At 40.0% G+C, this 25351-nt stretch overlaps 1 protein-coding gene across 2 annotated transcripts in view; it reads left to right on the top strand.

Annotated features, from left to right (window-relative positions):
* The window catches only part of AGPAT5 (1-acylglycerol-3-phosphate O-acyltransferase 5), a 60716-nt gene extending 36545 nt beyond the window's left edge, over positions 1-24171 (top strand). For both annotated transcript variants that reach the window (XM_082306866.1, XM_082306867.1), the window contains 3 exons: positions 6218-6379; positions 21554-21677; positions 23351-24171. In XM_082306866.1, the coding sequence (XP_082162992.1) occupies positions 6218-6379; positions 21554-21677; positions 23351-23576 (512 nt within the window). In that variant the 3' untranslated portion in view covers positions 23577-24171. The remainder of the gene's footprint in view (positions 1-6217; positions 6380-21553; positions 21678-23350) is intronic.
* The last annotated feature ends 1180 nt before the right edge of the window (positions 24172-25351 follow it).

The raw sequence follows: 25351 nt of genomic DNA, 5'->3' as shown, positions 1-25351 counted from the left end.
TTTGCTGAATGAAGACAAAACAATCTTCCCTGGTGAAAGGCATTTATGGAATTTTGTATTAATGTTTGCTTTCTAACAAAGGTCATTTAATCAAGCAAACATTTCAGCTATTCATTTATTATCTTCCTTGTTTTTATGTAGAAAAGTTGCAAATGTAAATGGTTTTTAGTGCTAGGTTTATCTTGACTAGTATCATGCTTTCTGCTAAGATGTTTGTACGTGTGGGATATGCTTATCTCAAAATTGCTTTTACAAGTCATGTAGAAAAGAGGTATTTCAACTGAGCTAATCAAAAATGTTTCCCTTCTAGATCTTGGCATTGGTTTTAGATTGTATTTTAAAGCAATCTGAAGTATTTAATATCCACAACTGTTACTCGGAACTGTCTCTAAAGAAAATCACTTTTGGTGATGTTTTTTTCCACATACTTTCATGTAAGCAAGCTTGATGTAAAAGTGCACAGTAAGATGTGGAAAGGAGAATATAATTTTTAAAAGGGGGGGGGAATATACCTTGAGTAGCATTTGAGAGACATACCATTAGGATGAAGAAAGGATTTCTGTTATTAAAAGTCATCCTTAGGAAATTAAGTTTAGGAAAGCAAGAAGCTACTACATGCTCTTCTTGAGGGGATTACTTGCATTTCTTGTACTTTAGTTCATGGTAACAGAAAACACTTTTTAAAAAGCATGCAATTTTTTAATACTATCATAAGCTGAGTCCTATTTATGTAAGTCAGTGGAATACTAGCACACAAATGGATGAGCTCTCCCACCATATGTCATTTTATAAGTCTAACTCTGGACTGTGGTTTCAATAAGTAAGGCTTCGATCACTGGGGGCATTCCAGAAGGCTGGTGGGAACTCAGTGTTGGGCGAGTACTTCGAACACCCCAGGTAACTGGAAAGCCTTCAGTCTAATATCACTACTGCACACACATACACACAAAAAAGGGAAAATAAGGAAAGAAAGATCTAATTGGTATTGAAATCAATTAATTGTTTTTCACCCTGCTTTCAGTTTTTTATTACTGTCAAGTAACATGTTTTATAGGGGGGGGGAAAAAACCTCAAACTGATTCTAACATCCACTTTCAGTGAGCATATAAGTTTTGTTGATGAAATGTGTAATGCAAGTGTAATATGCAGAGTGTATTCTTAATTTAGAGCTGTTTTTTATTGTTTTAATTTAAAAACGTGGTGTGTGCACATGTCAGGAGTACAAATATGACTAATGGAGTACAAGTATGAAAATGTAGATGGCCTGCCTGCACTGAACAGCTCTCTGAGTTTTTGGCCTGGATGAAGGGAAGAGGAAGAGAGATCTTCTCCACTGAGTTGTACTCGGCTATTATATATGTAACTTCACCCTGAGAGATTAGATAAATGATGTTTTGTTCAGTGGTTTTTGTTCTTTTCTGTTTAGATGAAAAATTCAGTTCTATAGAATCGTAGAATGCTTTGGGATGGAAGGGACCTTTAAAGGTCATCTAGTCCATCCCCCTGCAATGGGCAGGGATGTCTTCAACCAGATCAGGTTGCTCAGAGCCCCGTCCAGCCTGGCCTTGAATGTTTCCAAGGATGGGGCATCTACCACCCCTCTGGGCAACCTGTTCCAGTGTTTCACCACCCTCCTCATGAAAAATTTTTTCCTTGTGTTTACTCTAAATTTAACCTCTTTTAGTGTAAAACCATTACCCCTTGTCCTATCACAACAGGCCTTGCTAAAAAGACTATCCCCATCTTTCTTGTAGGCCCCCTTTAAGTACTGAAAGGCTGCAATAAGGTCTACCCGCAGCCTTCTCTTCTCCAGACTGAACAACCCCAGCTCTTTCAGCCTTTCCTCATAGCAGAGGTGCTCCATCCGTCTGATCATTTTTGTGGCCCTCCTCTGGACCCACTCCAAGAGGTCCATGTCCTTCCTGTGCTGAGGACCCCAGAGCTGAACGCAGTACTGCAGGTGGGGTCTCACCAGAGCAGAGGAGAGGGGCAGAATCACCTCCCTTGTCCTGCTGGCCACGCTTCTTTTGATGCAGCCCAGGATACGGTTGGCTTTCTGGGCTGTGAGCGCACATTGCTGGCTCATGTCCAGCTTTTCATCCACCAGTACCCCCAAGTCCTTCTCCTCAGGGCTGCTCTCAATCCCTTCATCCCCCAGCTTGTACTGATACTGGGGATTGCCCTGACCCAGGTGCAGGACCTTGCACTTGTCCTTGTTGAACCACACGAGGTTCACACGGGCCCACTTCTTGACCTTGTCCAGGTCCCTCTGGATGGCCTCCCGTCCCTCAGGTGTGTCAACTGCACCACTCGGCTTGGTGTCATCTGCAAACTTGCTGAGGGTGCACTCGATCCCGCTGCCTATGTCATTGATGAAGATATTGAACAGCACTGGCCCCAGTATGAACCCCTGAGGGAATTGTCACCTATCTCCATCTGGGTATTGAGCCATTGACCACTACCCTCTGGATGCGACCATCCTGCCAGTTTGCTATCCATTGAACAGTGTACCCATCAAATCCATATCCTTCCAATTTATAGAGAAGGATGTTGTGGGGGACCGTGTCAAAGGCCTTACAGAAGTCCAGATAGATGGACTCAGAGAAGTCCAGACATCTATAGCTCTTCCCTTGTCCACTGATGCAGTCACTCCATCATAGGTTGGTCAGGCAGGACTTGCCCTTGAGGAAGTTGTGCTGGCTGTCACGAATCACCTCCCTGTCCTCCGTGTGTCCTAGCATAGCTTCTAGGAGGATCTGTCCCATGATCTTCCCAGGCACAGAGGTGAGGCTGACAGGTCAGTAGTTCCCAGGGTCCTGCTTTTTGCCCTTTTTAAAAATGGGTGCAATGTTTCCCTTTTTCCAGTCCCCAGGGACTTCACCTGACTGCTGTGACTTTTTGAATATCATGGAGAGTGGCTTGGCAACTACATCAGCCAATTCCCTCAGGACTCTGGGATGCAGCTTGTCAGGTCCCATAGACTTATGTATGTTCAGGTTCCTCAGGTGGTCATGAACCTGCTCTTCACTTACAGTGGGAGGAACTTTGCCCCCCTGATCCCTGTCAAATGGTCCATTGACTCGGGAGGTGTGGGGAGAGAGGTTGCCAGTGAAGACTGAGGCAAAAAAGTTGTTCAGTACCTGAGCCTTCTCCTCATCTGTTTTTACCAGCTTGCCAGGCTGGTAGATGTTAATGTTTTGGGCCTTCGTACTTCCCAAACTAAAACCTTACTTTATTTCGTTCAGTTTTCTTGCAGACATTCTGAAGTAATTCTGCATCTTACTATACTCTAGTAAATGGATGGTATTTGAAGTACCATTGCCCACCATATTTCTTCAGATTTTCACATTGTTTTCATATTTTTTGGTGTTTGTTTATAATTTAAAAGTTAGCTAACATAGAAGAGCAAAGCTACAGCATTTTAAGGTAGAGTATTACATATTAGATATCTAGTTTGTTTTCTTTGGCATTTAAAATAAAATCTCATGACCTCAAATACTTTGACAGAGAGTCCTAACTTAGTATTGCACAACATTAAAAACAGTTTAAGCACAGTGTGTTTTGTGAATTGGATGCAGGCAGCTTGCCAAGGTAACTATACTGCAACTACTTGTGTTTAAATTCCGTTATGTTGATTTTAGCAAAGATCATCAAGTAATTGCAAGGATGTGTGGTTAATGTTTTTTATAAAACAGATTCTTTAAAAGGATGTGCTGAACTGTTGTTGCTGCATGTTTGTCATGCACTGGAGTGTTTCTGAATAATGGATTATGGACTTTGTTTATTGATTTTAATAAGATGCATACTCATTTTTTACTTAAATTTTCAAGAGTTCACTGGTAGCACGTGGAGTAAGAGGGGGTTATTCTACAGTTGCACTTCACAGATTGTCACTGACCATCTTCATCACCAAAACTGGCCACGGATTCAAAAAACTAAGCACCAAATAGTCTTAACATACCTAAATTAATTTGTCTAGAGGATTCAGTTCTCACTGAGGCCTGTTTTGCCTTTTTTTTCCCCACAGTAATAGTTTGGTTAAGGGGAATATGAGTTGGGCAGGAAAGGAATGGCAGTGTTTTTAGAATATGTTTGGGAATTTGGATCAACAAGAGTTGTGCCGAGTGGAATGTCCACACTAATATCGTTGCTGACACAACACTAGAATATTCAGTGCTTCATTTACAGAGTAAACATTTGGAAACATAACATAACTAGCTGTTTGATGTAACAGTTCACAAGCTAAGAAAACACTACCACGGTGTTATGCTTCAAAATATTTACATGATCCATATAACATTTTGCATAGACAGTTATCGCTATTGCCGGTAAAGCTTAGAACAATGATTTCAGAAGGAGTGCTAGTAAATAACCTTTTATCTCTGTGTTCAGCCAAGGAGATTCTTAGCAAATATTAAGAAATCCAGATAATTATTTATACTGAAATTTTCAACTATAAGAATGTTAGAGCAGCTTAGAAACTAGCATTATCTTACAGTGTTCAGTAGATATTTTCTTAATTTTAAATCAAAGTATGCTTTGCCCAACGAGGGAGGGAGGTTCAGTACAAAATCAGGACATAATATAATATCTTTTGAATTGATTTTGCAAGCAGAGAGATATCAAAAGCAATACCACTATACTTTAGTTTAGAAAAACTTCTGCTTCATCTGTCAGGAACCAATAGCACTAATGGATGGTTCCTTAAAAACAGACTGAAGAGTAAGCCAATGAAGAATGAGGCTAGAAAGGAATAATTGTAATTTTATTCTGATACTTCTCTTTGAGAAAGATACATGTCTTATAGGAAAACAGTGAAAATTTTTGCATAATATGCTTTTTTTTCTTAGAAGCACTTTCAAATAAGTGTGGAAGAGCTGTGTTCAGATGATGAAAAGGTTTGGGGTTTTTTTGTTTGTTCTCCTTTTGAAAGTCATTATATATGAAAATTCTGGAAATAAAGTTTATACTTTCGAGCCCAGTGTATTTGTATGTTCTTAAGTGTGCACTAAGTGGAAGTGGTCAGCTGAAGCAAACATGGATATGAAATACTGTTGTTAAGACTTGCGGAGTGCTGTTAAACCTGATGTTCTTGACATGCCAATCTCTGTGTCTTGGCTGGACGGTTAAGGACAACAGTTGATTTCTGTGACTATGGATTTGTTAGTAGCCAAGTCAATTGTAATAGGTTGTTTGCAGGGAAACAGAGGAGGTTTCCTCCTTGCTGTTGGTTCTTGGTGCTATGTTTTGCCCTTCCCTGCTTAGTTTTCTGCTGGGATGGTGAGTTGAATCAGATGGGGGGGGATGCCACAGCAATACAAGGTTGGCAGCAGGAACAAGCATGCAGAAAAGAGCAGTAAGGGAAACAACTGCAAGGATGAAGTGAAATGTCCCATTTTCCGTAGCAGCAAGTCATTGCAGTGGGCTGAAGCTGTCTTGAGTCTAACTGCTTTCCCCCATCCTTCCTCAAAGTGAGGACCCTCAGAGTAACCATATCTGACATCCCAGAATGTGCCATTAGGAGAAGCAAGCAAAAGCAGGGAAAGCTAGAATCTGTAGTAGAAAATAAGAAAACATATTGAAATTTCTGATAGCATGGTAGCTTTGGAGAAATGTAGCATCCTGTTTAAGCATGTGTAGTTTAAGACAACCACTTTTTTGTTACCATCACACAGTATTAGGACTCGGTATGTTGACAAAATTGGTTTGTCCTTTGGAAGTAAAATGCCGGATGAGCATTAGGCGTGCTTAAAATTATCTGTGCTTATGCCTCACCTACAAAATCTGTTTCTGATACAGAATTTCAGGAGGCAACGTCCTATGCATTTAGTATTTCTCAGTTAATTTGCTCTTTTTTTACCTCAGGTGGACAAACATGAACAGGAAAGAGAAGTGCTGTTTCATTGCTTATGGCCACATTAAAACCATCACTAATTCTAGAGCAGGAGCTGTAAAAAGGACTCTTTTGTTGAGCAGCCTTTTTGTCATTAATATCCTTTAGGATTTCTGTTTCAGCTTCTACATGTGCTCAGTAGAGCATATGCAGTTTGCATGGGTGCATGCTCGCGCTCTCAACTGAGAATTGAGATTAAAAATAAACCTTTTGTGAATTTGAGTGGGGGTGCTGAAGTTCCTTGGCATGATGTTCCTTTTGTGAATGTAGTCCAGTTTACTTTCAAACACTGTAATTATTTTTTTTTTTTTTTTTCCACTCTAGGACTTGCTATATTAAAGCATGTGCTAACGCCACGTGTGAAGGCAACTCATGTAGCCATTGACACAATGAAAGACTATCTGGATGCAGTGTATGATGTGACTGTAGCTTATGAAGGTACTGTGGACCACAAAGGGCAAAGAAAATTGGCACCATCTATGACAGGTGAGTTGATGTATATTAGACATCCGACAGCCATATGCTTGTTAATATACAGAACTAACTTCAGGTGCTTCGTAATGCTCTGAAGATAATCTCCACAGTGCTTCAGCCATCTTACAATACCTTGGTGGGGCATCGTTCATCAGTGACCAGGCTTTACAATAGTTACCTGTGACATTCCTGCCCTCCCCTTCCCTGTTCCACGCAGAGAATATTTCTGTAGTCAAATTCTGCATACAAGCGCTCTTTGGAATTAAAATGAACTTGGGGCCATAGGCAGCAGGTGCTATTTACCTTCATGTTTCTTCTAGCACTGGGATTTGGCATCATCATAAATTCTCTCTTCTGCTGTGGTACATATGTGTCCATGTGATCTAATTACTGAAATATGTGTATTTTAAAGGGAAAATGGGTAGTAATAGTATTTTACTGGCAATTTTTCAAATTGCTACACATATCTAGTAACCTTACAAACACTTAACAGCATTTTATGCAAGTGGACTTCACTTGCTGTAGTATTTTAAACCACCTACAGCACCTTAAGAGAATGGGGTAAATTATTTGAATGTTCCTCGAGTAATCTAACCAGAAAATAAGTTCTGGGGCTTCTGTTGGGGAAAACTGGGATAGAGAGCTTCAGGGTCTGCTGGTTTTTGATTGTGCCTGGTGGTGGATTGATTTTTTTCTTTAATTCATTCATTTACCTGCACTGTCACTGGAGAACCAGGCGTCATCTTTCTTTCCAGTTGTAGTTGATGTGTTACTCAGCCATATCTGTGCACAACGGTTGCTAGTTGGCTCAAAGTGGTACTTTTGAGTCTTTTGCACTACTGATACCAAGTGGAAAAAAAAAGCCACGGTAGTTCCACAGAGCTGTTCAGATTTTTGGGTAAGGGATCAATGTTGGCTGAGGGACCTGCAGAGAGCTTCTTAGCTAACTCTCCACTCCTCGGCTGACCCAGTGTCACTGGGACTCGTTCCTTCTGCTGCTAAAAATAGTTCGTAGCGGGGCTGTTTCCATGTCACTTCATTAGCAGGTGTAACTCCTTGAGGTGGTGTAAAGTTCACATGAACTCCTTCCAGGTGTTAGTTGCTTCGAAGTTCTGGAATTGTCTATTTTTACATTTTCACCCTGTTTAAAATTCTTCTGGATAGGTGAGCAACAAAACTGTTAACACTGTGTATTAACTCAACACTTGTGTTGTACTGTGAGGTCTTAGGATGGTATGTACGTTTTGTTTGTAACAGGCATTTTTTATGGCTAAATATCAAAAGTGCTTTTTATGATTTAAGTTTTTAGTTATAATTTTCTTTTGAACTTGATTTTACAGATTTTATTATTTAAGGTTTTATCGTTTCTTTTCAAATACCTTATGACCCTCTTACAGACTCCTTTGAAGACTGGGGAGGCCTCCCTCTTGTCCTGTCACCCAACCCTTTTCAAGACCCCCATCAAAACAAACAGGATTGTTTCCCCTTCCCTGCAGCATATCTTGTTTCGTGACTTAATTATTAGGCAGTTTCAGCCATTCTCATGCTGGACTTCTCACTGTCTGATGGTTAATTAAACTATTAAAATGTCATTACCTAATGATAAGATGGCAAATGTTCAAATTCCTTGTAAGACCTCTTCACCTATTGAACCTTTCAGTTTGCATGAAGCATGATACAATTATGGAAAGGGAACCAACAAACTGAATTTCCCTGTTGGCTGTTTCTTGTGTCCAGTGTCAAGTGGTAATCAGATGGTTTGGGGTGGCTACTCCACATCCAGCCTTTTGGAGACTCCACAGCAGGCAGTCCAGGCGTATCTTTCAGCCACCCTTACTGTTAGGGCTGGGGTAATTGCTGTCTCGGCCTGGGGTAAAGATAAAGGCAGTAACACAGAACGAAGTGCAGCCAACCAGTTGTTACCCATTACAGAGTAGATAAATGAAATATCCATCCAGGGCATTCCACGCTATTGTGGCAGTCACATGTATTCCATATAATATAAATTATGTAGATTAAGCACACTTTATAAATTACAGTGTGGAACATAGTTGTCATTCTTTTAGGCCCTCCAGACACAAAGTGGAAGAAAAACAATTTCTGTTGTAAGAGGTCAAGATCATTTTACCATTTATTATGCAGAAGTCCAACAATCGGTCTGTTCAGGAATACAACAAGAATTGAATTACCCGCTGTTATGCATTTGAGATTTTTTAGACTTACTACTCTTTTACAGTACTAAATGAGTTATAAAATGTCATTTTCGTGTGTGCATTTCATATGAACATTTCATATTTGTGTCAGTGCTGAATAAGAATTTTGTTTTTCATTCTCATCGGAATAAAATGGCAGTGCAATCCTGGTAATTTTTAAAAGATAAGGTTGACATGTCTTTTTCAATCTAGCAACTCTGATTGAAATTTATTGCATGGAAAACAAACTTGTGATAAACACAACTTTACTTGAGGACTGTATTTCCCATAGTATGACATTTCCCATGTGAATGAAATCTGAATTCCGCACAGATATAATGTGTTTCTTGAAATGCATTTTACTTTCAGTTCTATAAATCTCAGTTCCTCAGAAGAGCCTGTGCCACTTCTGGAAAAACCCATACTTACCCAGGGATATGGTCAGCTCTGGGCTGCTGTCTCCAGTAGTAAACAGAGCAGGTTAAAAGGAACGTTTTAGTCACTGTGAGTAGTACTACCACGCTTTATCTGAGAAATTGTGTTAGTAAACTGTAAATCGGAAAAAAATTCTGAAGAAAAAATGAATTGCATTTTAGGTTTTGTAATATGGAGCTTTTAATGTAAATAGCCTTTCTGAGCAAAATTGGATTTTTTTTTTTTTTTTCAGTCCAGCAAGCTTAAATATCATAATGTTGACTTGCTCAACAGGATTAAAATAAAACATAGTATACTAGCAACTGGAAAATAAACATTCACCATCCTTTCTGCATTAGTACTTTGAGAAGAACAGCGAATGCCAGGCACACCTGATAACATGGTATCTTTTTAGAGCAGGCAAATGATTATAGTATGTCCTTTCAAATGTATTGAACTTTTTGTCACTGTTTATGCATTTTAATGTTTTGTTGGTGCTTTCCAGCTGCACGTTGTTTGTTTTAGAAGACATCAAATTTGATTAGTCTTAGACAGGGAATAAGATTAGATTAGCTTTAGACAGGGATGTTGCTTTCGACTATAGCTTCACATCCAGTTGCGACCAATGGATGCAATTTTTTTCCCTACCATTTATTCGTTATTCATTTCTTTTCATTCGAACAAGTTTGGATCTTGGTATGTTTCCAGTGGAAGCTTGTCCTGCATGTGGTAGCCTTTCCAAAGAATAGCAATTTCTGACAGATTTCTCCCCTCTCACTACTGAAGATGGTTTGTACAGATCATTAATGGCAGAACGTGATGGTCCTGCTTAGGGAGGACCGTGTTGCTAGACAGTATCTATTTGTGGTCATTGGAATAAGATGCATATAATCATATGGGCACTGAGGCACAGCTGAAGTGCATCTCAGGTACTGAATTCTGGAAGAACTATTTAAAAGGGAAAAGGAGGGGAGAAGCTCTTGTGCTGAATTTGTTGATATTGTTTTACTACACTGTCATTAAGTAAAAAGTAGAAATAAGTTTGGGAAGAAAAACTGAGAACCTAGTTTTCCCCTTTCTGAATGAATGTCCTAAGTGTTCACATCCAGCTTTGCCTGGTGTTAAGGGGCAGGTCTCGTGGGACGTGGGAACTGTTGTCATTCTTGCACCTGAAAGACCACTATGTACACATCTACATCTTTATTATTCTGCCTGAAGGCTTTAACATAACCAGATGGTATTTATCTGGCCATTGTAGATGAAAGAGTGTGTGAAATAGCAGCATGTGACAATGATAAACACTGAATAAAAATAGCAAGTACATGTAGACTCTGTCTTAAAGAAGTCAAAGGAATTCCTGAGAATTATTGACTCTGCTGTATATCAATTCCAGAACAAACACTTTGAAAGCATGTGTATGTATGCATTTCTGAAAATCTGTACATCACTTTGGTATAATTTGAGGAGGTCAGACTGGCCTAACTTCTCCAGGGGAAATTACACTTTTCCAAATGCTTGCACTTTTGTTAGGACCCAGCTAGACAGTGAAGTACAGGACAGCAGAAAAGAAACTGGAGCAATAGAAACCAGTCTTTGTCTGGACTGTGGCCCAAATTTGATCACATCCATTGTTTCTCAAGGTCCGAAGAATTATAACAAGCACGTGGTTATAGATATGTTGAAAGAATTAAAAAACTAAATTAATAAAACTGATAAACAGTAACAGGAATGTAAACCAGTCCAAAGTAAGATTTATAGTGATGAAATGACTAATAATGTGTTCAGATCTCTGCTAGCTGTCATGTTTTTATTGCATGGAAGAATATTGAAAAGTAAATGGCAATTATTTTAGAGCAACCAAAGAAAGAATGTAGATTAGAACTGAGGCTGGACATCAGCATTCGTGAAATTTGCATCAAGTGTGGGATGGCTTTTTAACATGTATAGTCAATCTCACATCAAGAACTTGTCATTCTGCATCTGTTCAAGCAAAATTTAAGTAATTACCTTTCATGTTTCAAAATGTAACATTTTTCCATTGAAATATTTGGAGGACTTTTGACAACACCATTAGTTGGCAACATAGTTCTGTGATATTCTATCATACATTTGTTCCTTGAAAGGAAAATCCTGGTTTTATTTTGCGTAAAATATTAAAATACAACTTTTTTAATAACATGGTTTCGCCAGGTGCCACACAGTAAGTAAACTATCATTCAGTTTTAAACTGAGTGCATTTCACTTGTCCTTCATAGGACTAGATCTCTCATTTTAGAACCCCTGTAATTTCCTATTAAAAGTAGTTTAAGTAACATGAAAGCCTATCTGTTAATTTGTGGATGACTTATTTGAAATGGCACTTTGAACACAGATGTGGATGTATGCATCAATATTCTGCAGATAAGGACGGTCTGGGTAAACGCAAAGTATTTTCATACTGTAACAATTAAATATTGTACTTCTACTCAAAAATAACGACGTTTCACTGAAGAGCAGCATCAGTTTATGGGAATGTATGCAAGCCTTGCTGTAGTTCTTCATAGGACTCCAGAAATCAGAGAATATGAAGGTCAGTCTGAGCATGAGTAGCACCCCTGTTTTCTCTACCTATCCCAAAACAAGGACATAAAGATGACTCTATTTGGAGTCCCCGTAGCCTGGTTTCTTGTCTCCACCAACAACCAAACTTGGATGCCTAAGGAGGAGTGTAAGAATAAGGCAAGTGTAAAGGATTCTTCCTTTTCCCAAATCAAAACCACCTGTGGGCGCTGTGTCTGTGTGTTAATAACACCCCCTCAATGGGGGTAATAACCCCCTTCAGCATCCCTTCGAGCCCAGAGTGTGTGTTCCTCTGATTGTAAACTAGGACCTTGTGTATCTCAGTTATGCTCAAGCAGCTCCTACTGAAGGTAGGTATCTGTAGCTTCCCTTTGGGAATTTGTGATCAGAAAGCACACGGTCATCAGAAAACCTCTGCTACACAAAGACGATTTTGAAAGTATTTACACTGGAGATTCATAAAATTACCCTGTACCCTGGGCCTCATGCACGTGTGAGAAGAAGCATTCAGCTCCCCAGGCAGCATTTATGTACAACAGCTCGAGGAACTCCTGATCTTTTATGCAAAAGTGTATCTAAACCCTGAGGATAACAAAAACAACTTTAATTTCTTCACACTGTCAGGTTTGGCCAGAAATATGTTGCTGCTTTGAGAGCCTGTGTTTATTTTTGCTTGTTTTGTGCATCACAGTCCTTTTCTTCTACTCTGTTTGTGGTGCTGTTCTCTGTTTATCAAAACAGACTGTCTGAAGGAAAGGCAAAAACATCAATACTAGCCGTACCGGCATAGTTCCTAACAGATCCTGTTTATTTGCTGGAGAGAGCATTGTTTTGAACTGGTCCAATCCTTGTATCTTTTCTTGCCTTTTTTTTTAAATTGCATAGTTCAACTTCTTTTTCCACTTGGGAAACTTGAAAAATGTTCCAAGGAAGATACACATCTCCTAAATTTGCTCCTTTTCAGTCACTAGCAGTGGGAGACCCTTTAGGTGTAAGCCACAGACCGACCTAACCTGATCCAGGTTCTGTTGCTGGCAGCCTGTTGATCAAAACTGTTACACTTTTGTAGGAAACCTCCTGCTAACTTGGCCAACATACAATATTCACAAATTGTTACAGAGCAGTACAAAGGCCAGAATGCATCTGTTAGAATAACAGATTAAAGCCACTTGGAGATTGTTCCAGTGAACTACAATGTGCAAGTACTATGGGTCTTTATCAAATACCATCTTCTTTCAGCAAGACAGCTTACAATGACACTCTGCTGCTCTCCAGTGCTCATACCAGTATAGAAAACTATGTAGCATTTTCTAATAATAATTTTAAAAGATTCTTCAGATCTGGGCATCTTTAGGAAGGTACAGATATGTGATTATTTACCCTTGAATTTGCAGAATTTGTTGAGCTATAGTTCTTACCTGCCATCTTAAGGATTTTTTTTTTTTTTTTATTTAAGCTGTCATATGCTTCCCTTCTCCAAACTGATAATTCAGCCTTTTTAATCTCCCCTTGTTTGTAATGCAGTTGGCCTTTTCTGTGGCCTTCTCAGAGTCCACTACATCCTCCTTGAGATACAGAGTCCAGAACTGCACACGGTATTTAAAATGCGGGTTCACAATCTTTTTATATATCTGCAAAGTGACTCACTTTGCCCTGTTCTCAGTGTCCTTGTTGATGCTGCCTGGGATTTGGGGCTGCTGCTGCACAACTGAGAGGATGGTTTCAGAGAAGGGTCAGCGACTCCCAAATTGTAACCACCAATTCCAAGTTAAGCATCATGTAATCAGAGTTTCTGTTATTTTTCCCCATGTTTGTTTACGCTGAAGCTCAGCTGCCACATTTTCACCCTGTTTGCTCAGCTTTGAGGTCCTTTTGGAGTTCAGCCAGCATTTGACTACCCAAAAGAACTTCGATCTTCTGAAAAAGATGTGAAAAACTGGAGGGTTCACTGTTTGCTCCTTTCTTCTGCTCATCAGTCATGACACAGAATAAAACCAGTCCTAGCGTTGATCCCTGGAGGACCCCAATTGCTGGGTCTTTTCCACCCTGAAAAGTGACCATTAAGTCCTTCCATTTGCTTCCTCTCCTTTAAGCAGCTTTTGGTCTATAAAACATCATTTCCTCTAATCCCATGGCAGCTTAATTTCTTTAATAGCCTTCAGTATGGAACCCTGTCAGAGGCTTTATGAAAATTCAACTATATCATGTCCAGTGAATCCCCTTTATCTGCCTGCTCCTTGACACTGTTGTAGAAATCCAGCAAACTGGTGAGACAGGATTTCCCTTTGGAGAATCCACACCAACTCTTTTCCAACAGACTGTGATTATCTCTGTGCTTCGTGATCTTATTATAGACCCTGCTATCTTACCCAGGGATGTAAGACTCTTTGGTTTCCATTTCCCAGCATCATCTCTAAAGCCCTCCTTTGTAGAAGGGAAACTCCCCACTTTTCTGGCACAATGGCTCTTTGTGATGACAGGTTACATGTCTTTGTTTTTAAATTCCACAATTGAGAGCTTTTGGATGAATGCTGTCTGGTTTTGGTGACTTCTTGACATCTAACTTGTTTATTTAGTCTAATACTTTCTGTCTGTTTACTTATTGATCTAGTTCCTTTGAGTGATCTGGTACAAAGAATGCAATGGATGTAGGAATCAAACATTTTCAGCAAGAAAGAATAATGCAAACAAATATTTGAGCTTCTCTTGCATGGGCTTATACTTTACCATGAGTGCTGCTCTTCACACCTTTGTCATCCAGCAGTCCCACCAGTGCCTTAGCTGGTTTACTGCTTTTGATACATTCAAAAAAGTTAAAATTGTTAGAGCATCCTTTGCATTTCTCAAGTTCCTTTTTAGTTCTCTTAATTTTATGTTTACATTTGGCACGAGCGGTTTTGTGGCTTTTCCTTATTTGGACAAGCTTTCCATTCCTTAAAGAGGAGAAGGTAGGAATATAGTGGTAGCCTCCTTAATTTTCCCATTAAGCCACACAGGTGGGTTTCAGACCCACCCAGACTTTTTCTTCTGCAGTGTTGCACATCTTTTACCTGGGTTTCTAATGAAAGTTTTTCTGGGGTTTGGTATTTAGGGGTTTTTTTTAACAGCCACTAGGCTGCCTCCTTTTGGACTGTTTCTTTTAGGGTGTTTTGACACTTTGCCTTTTTTTTTTCCTCCCATTACATAGTTCCTTTAATTGTGCATTTGTGTGCTGTAGACTCTTTCTCTACAATGCTGAAATTAATTGTATTGTGGTTGCAGAGCACTTCTCACTAACACTGTGCACCACTCAAGACCACATCAGGAATGGGATCTTTTCTTGTGGGTTTTGCAACTAGTTGCTCAGGAAACAATCTTTTCCTTCTCTCCCCCCCATCCTGATGGAAGCATTGATGCAGTTCGATAAAGGTAGCTGGAATCTCAAACTCCTTCTACCAGTCGTGAACTTGCAGCTCTCAGTCTGGCTTCACAGTTTCTCATCACTATTATCAAACTTCTTGGGAAGTCAGTTAATGTATCTATCTAATATATATTTTATTAGAGTCTGGGATTTCCATCCACAAGGATTTCATTGTACTTTTGTCTCCTTATTATATAAAGCTATTATACTTTATATAATCCTTCCACACATGACCATTCCCTCACCTATACATCCTGTTCTGTCATTCCGATAAATCTGGTAGCCTGGTAACGTTGCAGGCTCCTTCACAGTCACCGGATACCTGCCTTACAGGGGTAATCTCTTGGTGCCAATAATTCTTGCTCGCCTGTCTTCATATTTAGGCTTCTTATGTTGGTACAGAGGCACTTCTGAATTTTGCCCTCACATTGAAATTTAGCCACATCCACCTCATGTTATGTCAGTCTGAACAGGTTGCTTTTCCTGACCTTTCACTTTCCCCAACTGCTAGTTGAAATCCTGTCTAAGACCTTTACAGTTTTCATTGCCAGCACCTTAATCATGATTGAGGTGCGTCCCATTTCTCTTGTCTCAAAAGGTCCCCCAGCTCCTAAGGTGCTTACTCCCTATGCTGTGTCCCTTGTGGATGCATGGAGGCTCTGACCTCTGCATGCATCTCAGGCCTTACACAGGGGATTGGCAGTATTTCTGAGAGTGCTATTCCTCACGTCCCAGGCTTGTCTCCTGGCTACAAGCTTGAATTTAGCCTGCAGAACATCCCCTCTGTGCTTCCCTGCATCAGCACTACCAGCAGGGTACTGGTGCTGCTCCCCAGGTTAACCCATCTAAACAACCTCTGCTGTACCCTGGATGTTTGCTTTCCCATTTAGTGCCACTTTGCTGTACCACTGCTTTATTTTGTTAGAGCAAGCTGTGAAATAGTTTCCTGTCAGCTCAACTTGAGGTGATGGAAAGCGTGAAGCTGAGAAACAATGCAGCATCTTAAATTTATGTTTGTTTTGCCAATTGATTGTTAATTTGGCGTACGAAGTAAATGAAAGTGGAGAGATGGGATTTATTTCTTTGAGGAGGAGATAGTTTACAACTGCTTTGGTAGCTGAACACTTAAGTCCAGACTAATGAAAATTTAAAAAGTGGAGAAAGCATCTACAGTTCAGAGAGGAATGTCTTTGCTGTCATGGTTTTGCCTATAAAACTATACGCACCACAACATGCAATGTTCTGTTACACATTTGAAATACTAGTTATTTAGAAGAAATATACATTATTCAGTTTCCTGTGATATCGCTTTCAATTTATCACAAACATTACTGAAATCTGTTAAAACAGCAGAGAATTAGGGGCTCTTTAAGTGGACACAACTATGTCAGGCTTCAGTTTGTCCTTTCTTAATTTTGAAGGATTTTGGCAATAATTATGTTGCAGTAAAAGAGCCGATGCAGGAGGTTGAAATCTGAGCTACTTTATTGCTGTCGTATTTAAAGTGCATATAAAAATAGACTTCATTAGTAATTGAAAACTGGAATATCTGTTTAAGTGTAACGCCACTGTCACAGCTTTCTTAAGGGGCAAGGCAAATAATTTGGGGTGGGGGAATGAACTTCTGTGGTAGCATTAAGAGGAAGGTGGTCTGAGGCCATTTGTGTGTCCCTTCTCAGTTACAGGTATGTCTACACTTTGGAGCTTCTCTCCTTCCCTCACTTTCCCTAGTAATCCTGATAATTCAAACCAGAATTTACTGGCTTTTGAAGGTGAGGAGTTGAAAACTGGTAGAATTTTGTGGAAGCCCCAGTGAGCAAAACACCCTCCCAAAACATTCATTTGCAATTAAAAGCTCTGTGGATCCAATTCCTTTCCTGGAGGCTGTTGCACCCTGTTCATTAATCCTAATTCTGCACTGAATCCTTCAGTCCTGTGTGAGTGTGAATCCTGTCCCGCAGAAGGAGGGTCACAGTGTCACAGTTTAAGAACAAAAAATGCTCAATCCACCTTATTATTTCCAGTTCCTTCCTTCTGCTGTGGTTGGTCACTAGAAGCATTATAAACATTCTGCGCTTGTATCTGTTACTGAGCCAGACAGAAAGTTTTATTAGGAAATTATCTCCTACACCACAGTTAGTCCACTTGGCTCCTACACAAGTTATTAGTGTTCATTTCACCCAAATCATACTCTGTTCTTGATTGACTAATGCCATCCCCAATATAATGTTTTATTATAATGCATGATTTGCACTTGTGTTTTGTCTTTTGAAAGAAAGTTCAGGCTTGCTTGTTCCTGCTGTTAATTATCATAGAATCATAGAATAGTTTGGGTTTGAAGGGACCTTTAAAGGTCATCTAGTCCATCCCCCTGCAATGGGCAGGGATGTCTTCAACTAGATCAGGTTGCTCAGAGCCCCATCCAGCCTGGCCTTGAGTGTTTCCAAGGATGGGGCATCTACCGCCTCTCTGGGCAACCCGTTCCAGTGTTTCACCACCCTCATTGTAAAAAATTTCTTCCTTATATCTAGCCTGAATCTACCCTCTTTTAGTTTAAAACTATTACCCCTTGTCTTATCGCTATTGGCCCTGCTAATAAGTCTGTCCCCATCTTTCTTATAAGCCCCCTTTAAGTACTGAAAGGCTGCAATAAGATCTCCCCGCAGCCTTCTCTTCTTCAGGCTGAACAACCCCAGCTCTCTCAGCCTTTCCTCATAGCAGAGGTGTTCCATCCCTCTGATCATTTTTGTGACCCTCCTCTGGACCTGCTCCAACAGGTCCACGTCCTTCCTGTGCTGAGGACCCCAGAGCTGAACGCAGTACTGCAGGTGGGGTCTCACCAGAGCAGAGGAGAGGGGCAGAATCACCTCCCTTGTCCTGCTGGCTCACGTCAAGCTTTTCATCCACCAGTACCCCCAAGTCCTTCTCCTCAGGGCTGCTCTCAATCCCTTCATCCCCCAGCCTGTATTGATACCGGGGATTGCCCTGACCCAGGTGCAGGACCTTGCACTTGGCCTTGTTGAACCTCATGATGTTCACACGGGCCCACTTCTTGACCTTGTCTAGGTCCCCCTGGATGGTGTCCAGGTCCCTCTGGATGGCATCCCATCCCTCAGGTGTGTCAACCACACCACTCAGCTTGGTGTCATGTGCAAACTTGCTGTCTGTCATTGATGAAGATATTGAACAGCACTGGCCCCAGTACGGACCCCTGAGGGACACCACTTGTCACTGATCTCCATCTGGATATTGAGCCATCGACCACTACCCTCTGGATGCGACCATCCAACCCATTCCTCATCCACTGAACAGTCCACTCATAACATCCATATCTCTCCAATTATAGAGAAGGATGTTGTGGGGCACCATGTCAAAGGCCATACAGAAGTCCAGAGAGATGATATCCGTAGCTCTTCCCTTGTCCGCTGATGTAGTCACTCCATCATAGCAGCCATTAGGTTGGTCAGGCAGGACTTGCCCTTGGTGAAGCCATGCTGGCTGTCTCGAATCACCTCCCTGTCCTCCATGTGCCTTTTATAACAAATTCTGGCAAGTTTAGGGATCTGAAAAGCCTGTCAGACGTTGGCCTTAAGGGCTAGTGTCCCTGAAGTTGGATGTAATTTGCACATAATAAATTGCTTCAATAAGATTTTGTTTCTTAGCTTAATTACATAAGTCTTTTGGGAGCTAAGCTAATGTGGAATTAAGGGTCATGGGACCACCGCAAACCTTTAGAGGTTGTGGTAATAAAATCCAGCTGTTTCTTCCCCAAAACAATCTCTCAATATATTGTTCTTATCCACTGGTGTTCTTATGTGATTGCAGTGACATTATGCATCTAAAAAATAAAAAAGTTGGATTAGTTGCGTTAAACCCTGACATGAATTGGATAATTAAGGACTAGTCAGATTCCCTGACTAGCTTGATTGCATGCGTTACAGTGTCACCTGCAGATGTCCTCGATGCCCAGGCTTTGGATAAAATGGCCTTGAATCGATGGGTGGGAATCATGATCCTCCAGGGGAGCACCTGCAGTTGCAGATCACACAGCCTTCAGCGAGACTGTACTAAGTCTCAAACTGCAAGGGAGGGTAGGGCTGTGGAGCAGGGCATTGGGATTTACAAAGGTGGGAAATTAAGACGAAGTTTTAGGATCTTCACATATGAGGACTCAATTTAGACTGGCTGAAGACCGGTGTGGGAAGTAATAAGAATCAACTTGCATTGGAACTTGGGCATAAGGTAGAAAACCAGCAGCAACGCTTAGATATTTGTGGAGGGTTTTTTGCTTTCTAAGCAGACTTGTAGAGTTGCTACTTTCAGCTTTGCTGGGGGAAGGTCTTTGTTTTGAATTACTTATGTCTTATTCCTGTTTTGTTAGCTAGAGCTTACTATTGATAATGTACTCTGTTGCTGTCTTTAAATGACCAAATATCAATATTTTTTTAAGCAGCATAACATTAGTTTTAAAAATGCCATATAGCTATTAATAATGCTATCTCATCTAACTTAGAATTTTGCTTGGGTTATAATTTTCTTTAATAATTTATAACCAAGATTATAAATAACATCAGGAAAGAGTTGTTTCTTCCTATACAGAACATCCTGTGTGCTATGAAGCAAAAGAAACATACACTATGCATAGCATAGATGCTTTTTCTAGGAGTCTAGTACAAGAAAGACCGTATCATCTGGCTTCCAGGCATTTGTTTTCCAGTTACAGCTTTGCATATTTTTAGAATGTTCCACTTAATAGGTAATGCCACTCAAAAAGAGGATTTGTACATCAGTGAACATGATAAGCATTTAAGACATGGATAATATGTCTGTCATTTTAGAATATTAATAGTATGTTTTTAAGTGCTCATATAGTGAATGACCTTCATATAGTGGCCTGGATAGTATCCTGAGAGAAACAGATCTGGAAAATCCTGCCTTACCATTAAAAGCAAGAGGAAAAACCTGGTTTCAGATACACGAGCACTGGTTTCTTCGTGGTTAGTAAAAATGTTGCACATAAACCTGAAGACAATATCAATACCTACCATCATTCCGGACCTCCAAGTGCTTAACTTGCCTGCCATCTAATAGCTGTAGCTAGGAGACGGTTTTACCAAAAACTTTTTAGCGACAGCTGTGTTTGCTACTCCGTGGCTAAGAGGTGGACGTGTTTCTGGTTAGAGCCCCCAGCCATTTCTTCAGTTGATGGTGCGTGGGCCATGTTGCTCCCGTTCTGCTGCAGCGTGGTTCCGCGAAGGGCGCTCTCTGCTCGAGATCTAAACAAAACTACCCACAGCACCTTACAAATTTCTGCATCAAAATGCCGTAAGACTTTACTGATCTCTTTCTCTCTTCTACTTCCCTCCCCCTCTACAAGCATGCAAACACGTTTATATGAACAGGCTTTTAAATTTCTTTAAGGTAATTTCTAGTATATGATAGGGATTGCTTTTACAGCAAAGTCCTTAAAAATAAATGATCCTGTAAAGAAGAAAAACAAATAGGGAGATGTCAGCTTTGGCAGACAGTAATAAAGATGTACATGCAGTGACAATTATTTTGCACGGTGATTCCTCAAGATACCCCTAACAGTCATGGGTCAAAGTCTTCGGTACATCTCCGCTGCTGTCCAAAAAATGTCAACAACCTAAAGGGACCACCCAGTCTGCGTTACATTTGTTACCTGTCTGTATTGTAGGAAGGCTCTTCTGGTCCTTTTTCAAAATATTGTCCAAATTTCTACGGACTTCCATCCTCACATCATGCATCTTTTTGTACAGGAATGCTGTGATTACTGCAATACCTTGCTACTGATAAATGCAAATGATTATTAATACACAAACACTGGTGGGTTTTTCATCCCATGTGCAGTGTTTTTACCACTTGTTAGTTGTAAGAAATCCCACAAGGCTTTTTGAGTAATGGAGTTTTGTTTGTAATTGGCTTAATGCTTGCTTGCTAAATTTTCCTAGGGGCAAATTGAGGAAACAGGGGATGGGGGTTGCAATAAGGCTGTCTCGAGCTTTGTAAGACAGAAGAAAAATGAAGGGATGCAAAATGGAAAGCAGCCTTTTGTTCTGAGTCTTTTGCCCTATTGTACTTTTTAATTATAGGTTATTACTTAAACTGAAGCCCACTTCCTCCTGGAGATGCTTTGAGAAATCACTGTCATTCTGATTTTGTCATCCAGGACCAAACAAAATTTAGATTTCAGAAAGGACAAGCAAAGAGGATTGCTAACTTTAATCAAAATTGCAGGCTGGGTAACATTATGACATCGAAGGTATTGCATCCCACACTACAGAATGAGTAGATTGCTGCTGAGGTAGAAGCGTAACATTTTCAAGCGCAGCATTTTACAGTTAGCAGGGTGCATTTTAGGACAATTCTTCCATGCTGCACATGATAATGGGCCACCATTTCAAAAGTGTATAGGCCAGATGGCTTCTAAGCTCAGTGAAGTGCTCAGGATCCAAATATAATGAGGGGAGGCTTTTGAAAACTGAAGTTAGGCTTCCAAGGCACTTACAGCTATGAGATCAGATTTTTGGTGTATTTTAGACAAATAAATGCCCTACGGTGTTTTTGTAACTCAGACCTGTTGGTTTGCTCTCTTTTTAGAGTTTCTTTGCAAGGAATGCCCAAGAGTTCATGTTTTCATTGATCGAATTGAACTGAAGGACATTCCAGAAGAGCAGATGTATATGAGAAGGTGGCTTCATGAACGTTTTGAAATAAAGGATAAGTGAGTAACAATGTGCAGAATTTTCTGTTTAAAGAAGCTGTTGTCTTTTATATTAACAGATATGCCCATGATTTCTGTGTTACCAGCAGTGCTAGCTGTAGGGCTCTCTGAAGAGAAGGGGTGGTGTTGGTACCCCTGTGCGTATTTTGTAGAATACCCTTGTGGTTAAAGCTTTTGCTGAGGTGGTTGGGATTCCTGAGTTTTAGACCTTCCTTAGACTGAAGAGCTGTGGATCCATGTTCCAGGCAAGACTTATATTCATCTGAATACTCTCCATTTGTCTTCTTGAAGCTGAGTCATGCACAGCCAGGAATGTAGATTGCCCGCAGTAGGCAAGCAAGCAAAAAGCACTTTGATTCTAGCCTCATAATCAGTGTTAGGTTAGAGTTAGAAAGGGGCAGGTCTTGATCTGGTCTGTTCTGCCAAAATTGTTTATGCATCTTCCATCAGACAGCGACTGGATAAAGACACAAGTAACCCCGAGATCCCTACCTTTACTGGGGAGATTAGCTGAAGTTTCATCTGCCTGTCTTTGAATTGTGGCAGACCTAAAGTGCCTGGCTCCCTCCAGTATCTCCAGACAAGGTCCCTAGTGAGCATATGCAACAGATCCTGGGGGACCTTGTGCCTAAATGTGGGATTTCAGTATTGTTTGAGAGATGATGGTTTAATTTGCCACATCTGAAGTCCAGCTTAAGGAAGCTGAATCTGTTTGCTCTCTAAATCCTTGAATACGTTGTGTGAGATAGAAATTTCCTTGGTTCTTTAGGTATGTTATGCTTTAAAATTGTTCTGCCAGTCACACTCCATGGAAGTAAAAAACAGATTAATTTGTCCAGTGATCTTTGAATCCATGTAAAGGTTAACATGACTATCTGTAAACATAGCACTATTACTAAAGTGTCTTAGAAGTTTAGGATCACTAAGTAATTTTTCTTTTCTTCACTTTTGAGAGGCAAGGAAGTCTGAATTTCATTTTATAGACAAGTAACTGATAGATAAAATAAAAGGCTGTTCAGTGGCCCACAAGTAGTCTTCTGGCGAAGACCAGCAAAACTGAACCCTGATCATCTATGTCTCATTGTAGACTCCTGTTGACTGGAACATCTTTCCTGGGACCAAAGCAATGTCAGGCAAATTTAGACACACTTTAACACAAAACCCCAGAATTTTCGAATCCATTTATTACTGGTTTTCAAAAATAGGAGAAAAAAATTGCTACTAAACTGATGGTGTAGCATTTTGCTCTTGCATGTTTGTTATTAGTTTATTTCATGAAGATAATTCCTCCTTGCCTGCAGTGTTCAGTGATTAACTGTGTGCTGTTTTGTCCTACGATATTGCCCAGTACTCTGGGATTATTTGCTAAATGCTGAATGAAACGGATTATTTTCAACTTTTATATTCGTTGTTAAAAATGGTCCCTCCAAAAAATCTGCTTTTATTGCTCACAAGGGTTCAGGTTGAGTACTCTGACATGCAGCGTAACTTTGAATGCATCATATTCTTAAGGCATACTGATGGCTTAAACTTATTACAGATGAGCTGCTATGTATTGTTAAATCGTTTGTTAAATATTGTGTGATGAGAAGCAGTTATTGGATGAAAGTAAACTGCTTAAAACTTCTTACGCTAGTGCATAACTTTGACCATTCTCTTTTGTCTGCTTGTAGGTTACTAATAGAGTTTTATGATGCGAAGGATTCTAAAAGAAGAAATAAGTTCCCTGGAAAAAGTGTTCATTCCAAACTAAGCCTCAAGAAAACTTTGCCATCTTTGCTGTTTCTAGGTGGCCTGACTGCTAGTATGCTTCTGACAGAATCTGGAAGGAAACTTTATGTAAAAACATGGATATATGGGACTTTAATTGGCTGCCTGTGGGTTAGCATTAAACCATAAGCAAATGTTAGTCTCCAATCAGTGAAATGTGCAGTCTTTTCTTGCACATTGCACCAAACTTTTTCCTGACTTTATAGTAAAAAAGTGTAAATAAAGCCTTATTGATCGAACATTGGAAATAATAGAATTTGTGACTTAAGCCTCTGTGTGGTTGGTCTGGGGAAAATAAATGTAGATTTTCAAATTTGCTACTGATTTTTGCTGGAATAATGACAGATAAACCAAGTCATATGATAAATTGCTTTCCCCATGAACTAACATCCATCTCTATCTGCAGATTTGATGAAGTATGAGTTATGCATAAGGGTGTCTTAAGTGGACCCGTGAATGTATTTACAGAGATTAATTTAGGGTATATATTTATTCTTCTGATATTCATGTTGAATTTTTGTTACTCTTTGGTGCATTGCAGCAGCTCAGTTGCATCTATCCCAGCTGTATTGCAACTAAAATCAAAACTTTCTTCCTTTTTTTTTTTTTTTTTAAATTTTGCTTTTCAGTTTTAGCTAAACACTGTGTTCTTTAAAAGGGACTATGTAAACTGGCAAATCCTGAGATGTTACCTGAAGCAGAATAAAATGTTCCTGAGAACTGCTGTTCATGGGGAAGAAGCTCTGTTTATCTAGTGCATGATTTTTGATTATATTGCAGTATTAGCTGATTATTTTACGTATGCAAAACATTAAATTTTACCGAGCAAGCAGCTTATTTTGCGCACCCTGTATTTGTGCATAAAAGGAATGTATGCCGTATAGTGAAACGTTAAGTTTTTGTTTCTGGCCTAACCAGACTGTAGCCTACCTTGTGTCTGCGTTATCCCTAGCGCCTCGAGAGTTTCAGCCGAGCTCACAGACCTTTCGTGTGTATGTGCCATATGCAGAAGTTCCCTGTTACCTCATGATTTTCTGGAAGCAAACTCTGTCATTTGGGTTATGCACAGAATTACTGTAACTTCAGGAGCGTAAGAGTAGGGTAACGAGGAACCTTCAGATGTTCCTGCTAAATCCGAAGCATGTGCCTTTTCCTACTAATCTGATTTAGCCTGATGTTTCATAATCTGGCAGTCATCTCCGTGCTGGAATATCACACTAGATTCTCAAATCATTCTAGGCGATGCAGACTGCAGTTGGATTGAAGTTACAGGGTTGATGTATACGATTTACACAATAGACTAGTAGCGAAAGAAATGCATATCCTATCAGTATTTCACCTGCCTGAAAATACACTTTAAAAAGCAAAATCAACAAACCCTTACTACCAGAAAGTCTGCGATTCCCATGGCTGGTATTTTTGTTGGGGAAGCGCCATTTCCTGATATCAAGGGAACAGTCTATATGTACAGCGATGGGGTAGGAAAGGGGGTGTACTTTATCTTCTTCCATTAGGGAACTGGACTCCCTGTATCAAAATAAAAGAACTAGAAAATATTTTTATATCACACTTGCAAGCTTTAAATGTGCATCTCTTTTTAGCTTCAGTGCGATTTGTCTTGCATTAGAGTCCATCGTGAGTTAAATGTCTCTTAAAATTATAACTCAGTTTTTCAGATTCCACCATTGCCAGTTAATTAAAGATCCTGCTTTTCCTGTGTGGGTTTGTTTTTTTTTTTGTTTACAGAATTTTATAGAGTAATTATGGTTCCACCTTAAAATCATTTGGTACAACTTTCAGTTTGCAGTTCTGTGTCCTTCCATAATGGATTTTGTCACTGGAGTTATTTATATCAGTGATTGATTCAGGATATGTTGATGAACCATTTTAAAAACAATGAGTGG

This window comes from Platalea leucorodia (assembly GCF_965183815.1).
Source record: "Platalea leucorodia genome assembly, chromosome: 3".
NCBI classification, from domain to species: Eukaryota; Metazoa; Chordata; class Aves; order Pelecaniformes; family Threskiornithidae; genus Platalea; species Platalea leucorodia.
The sequence above is the reverse complement of the archived record's forward strand: the minus strand, read 5'-3'. Positions and strand labels throughout refer to the sequence as shown.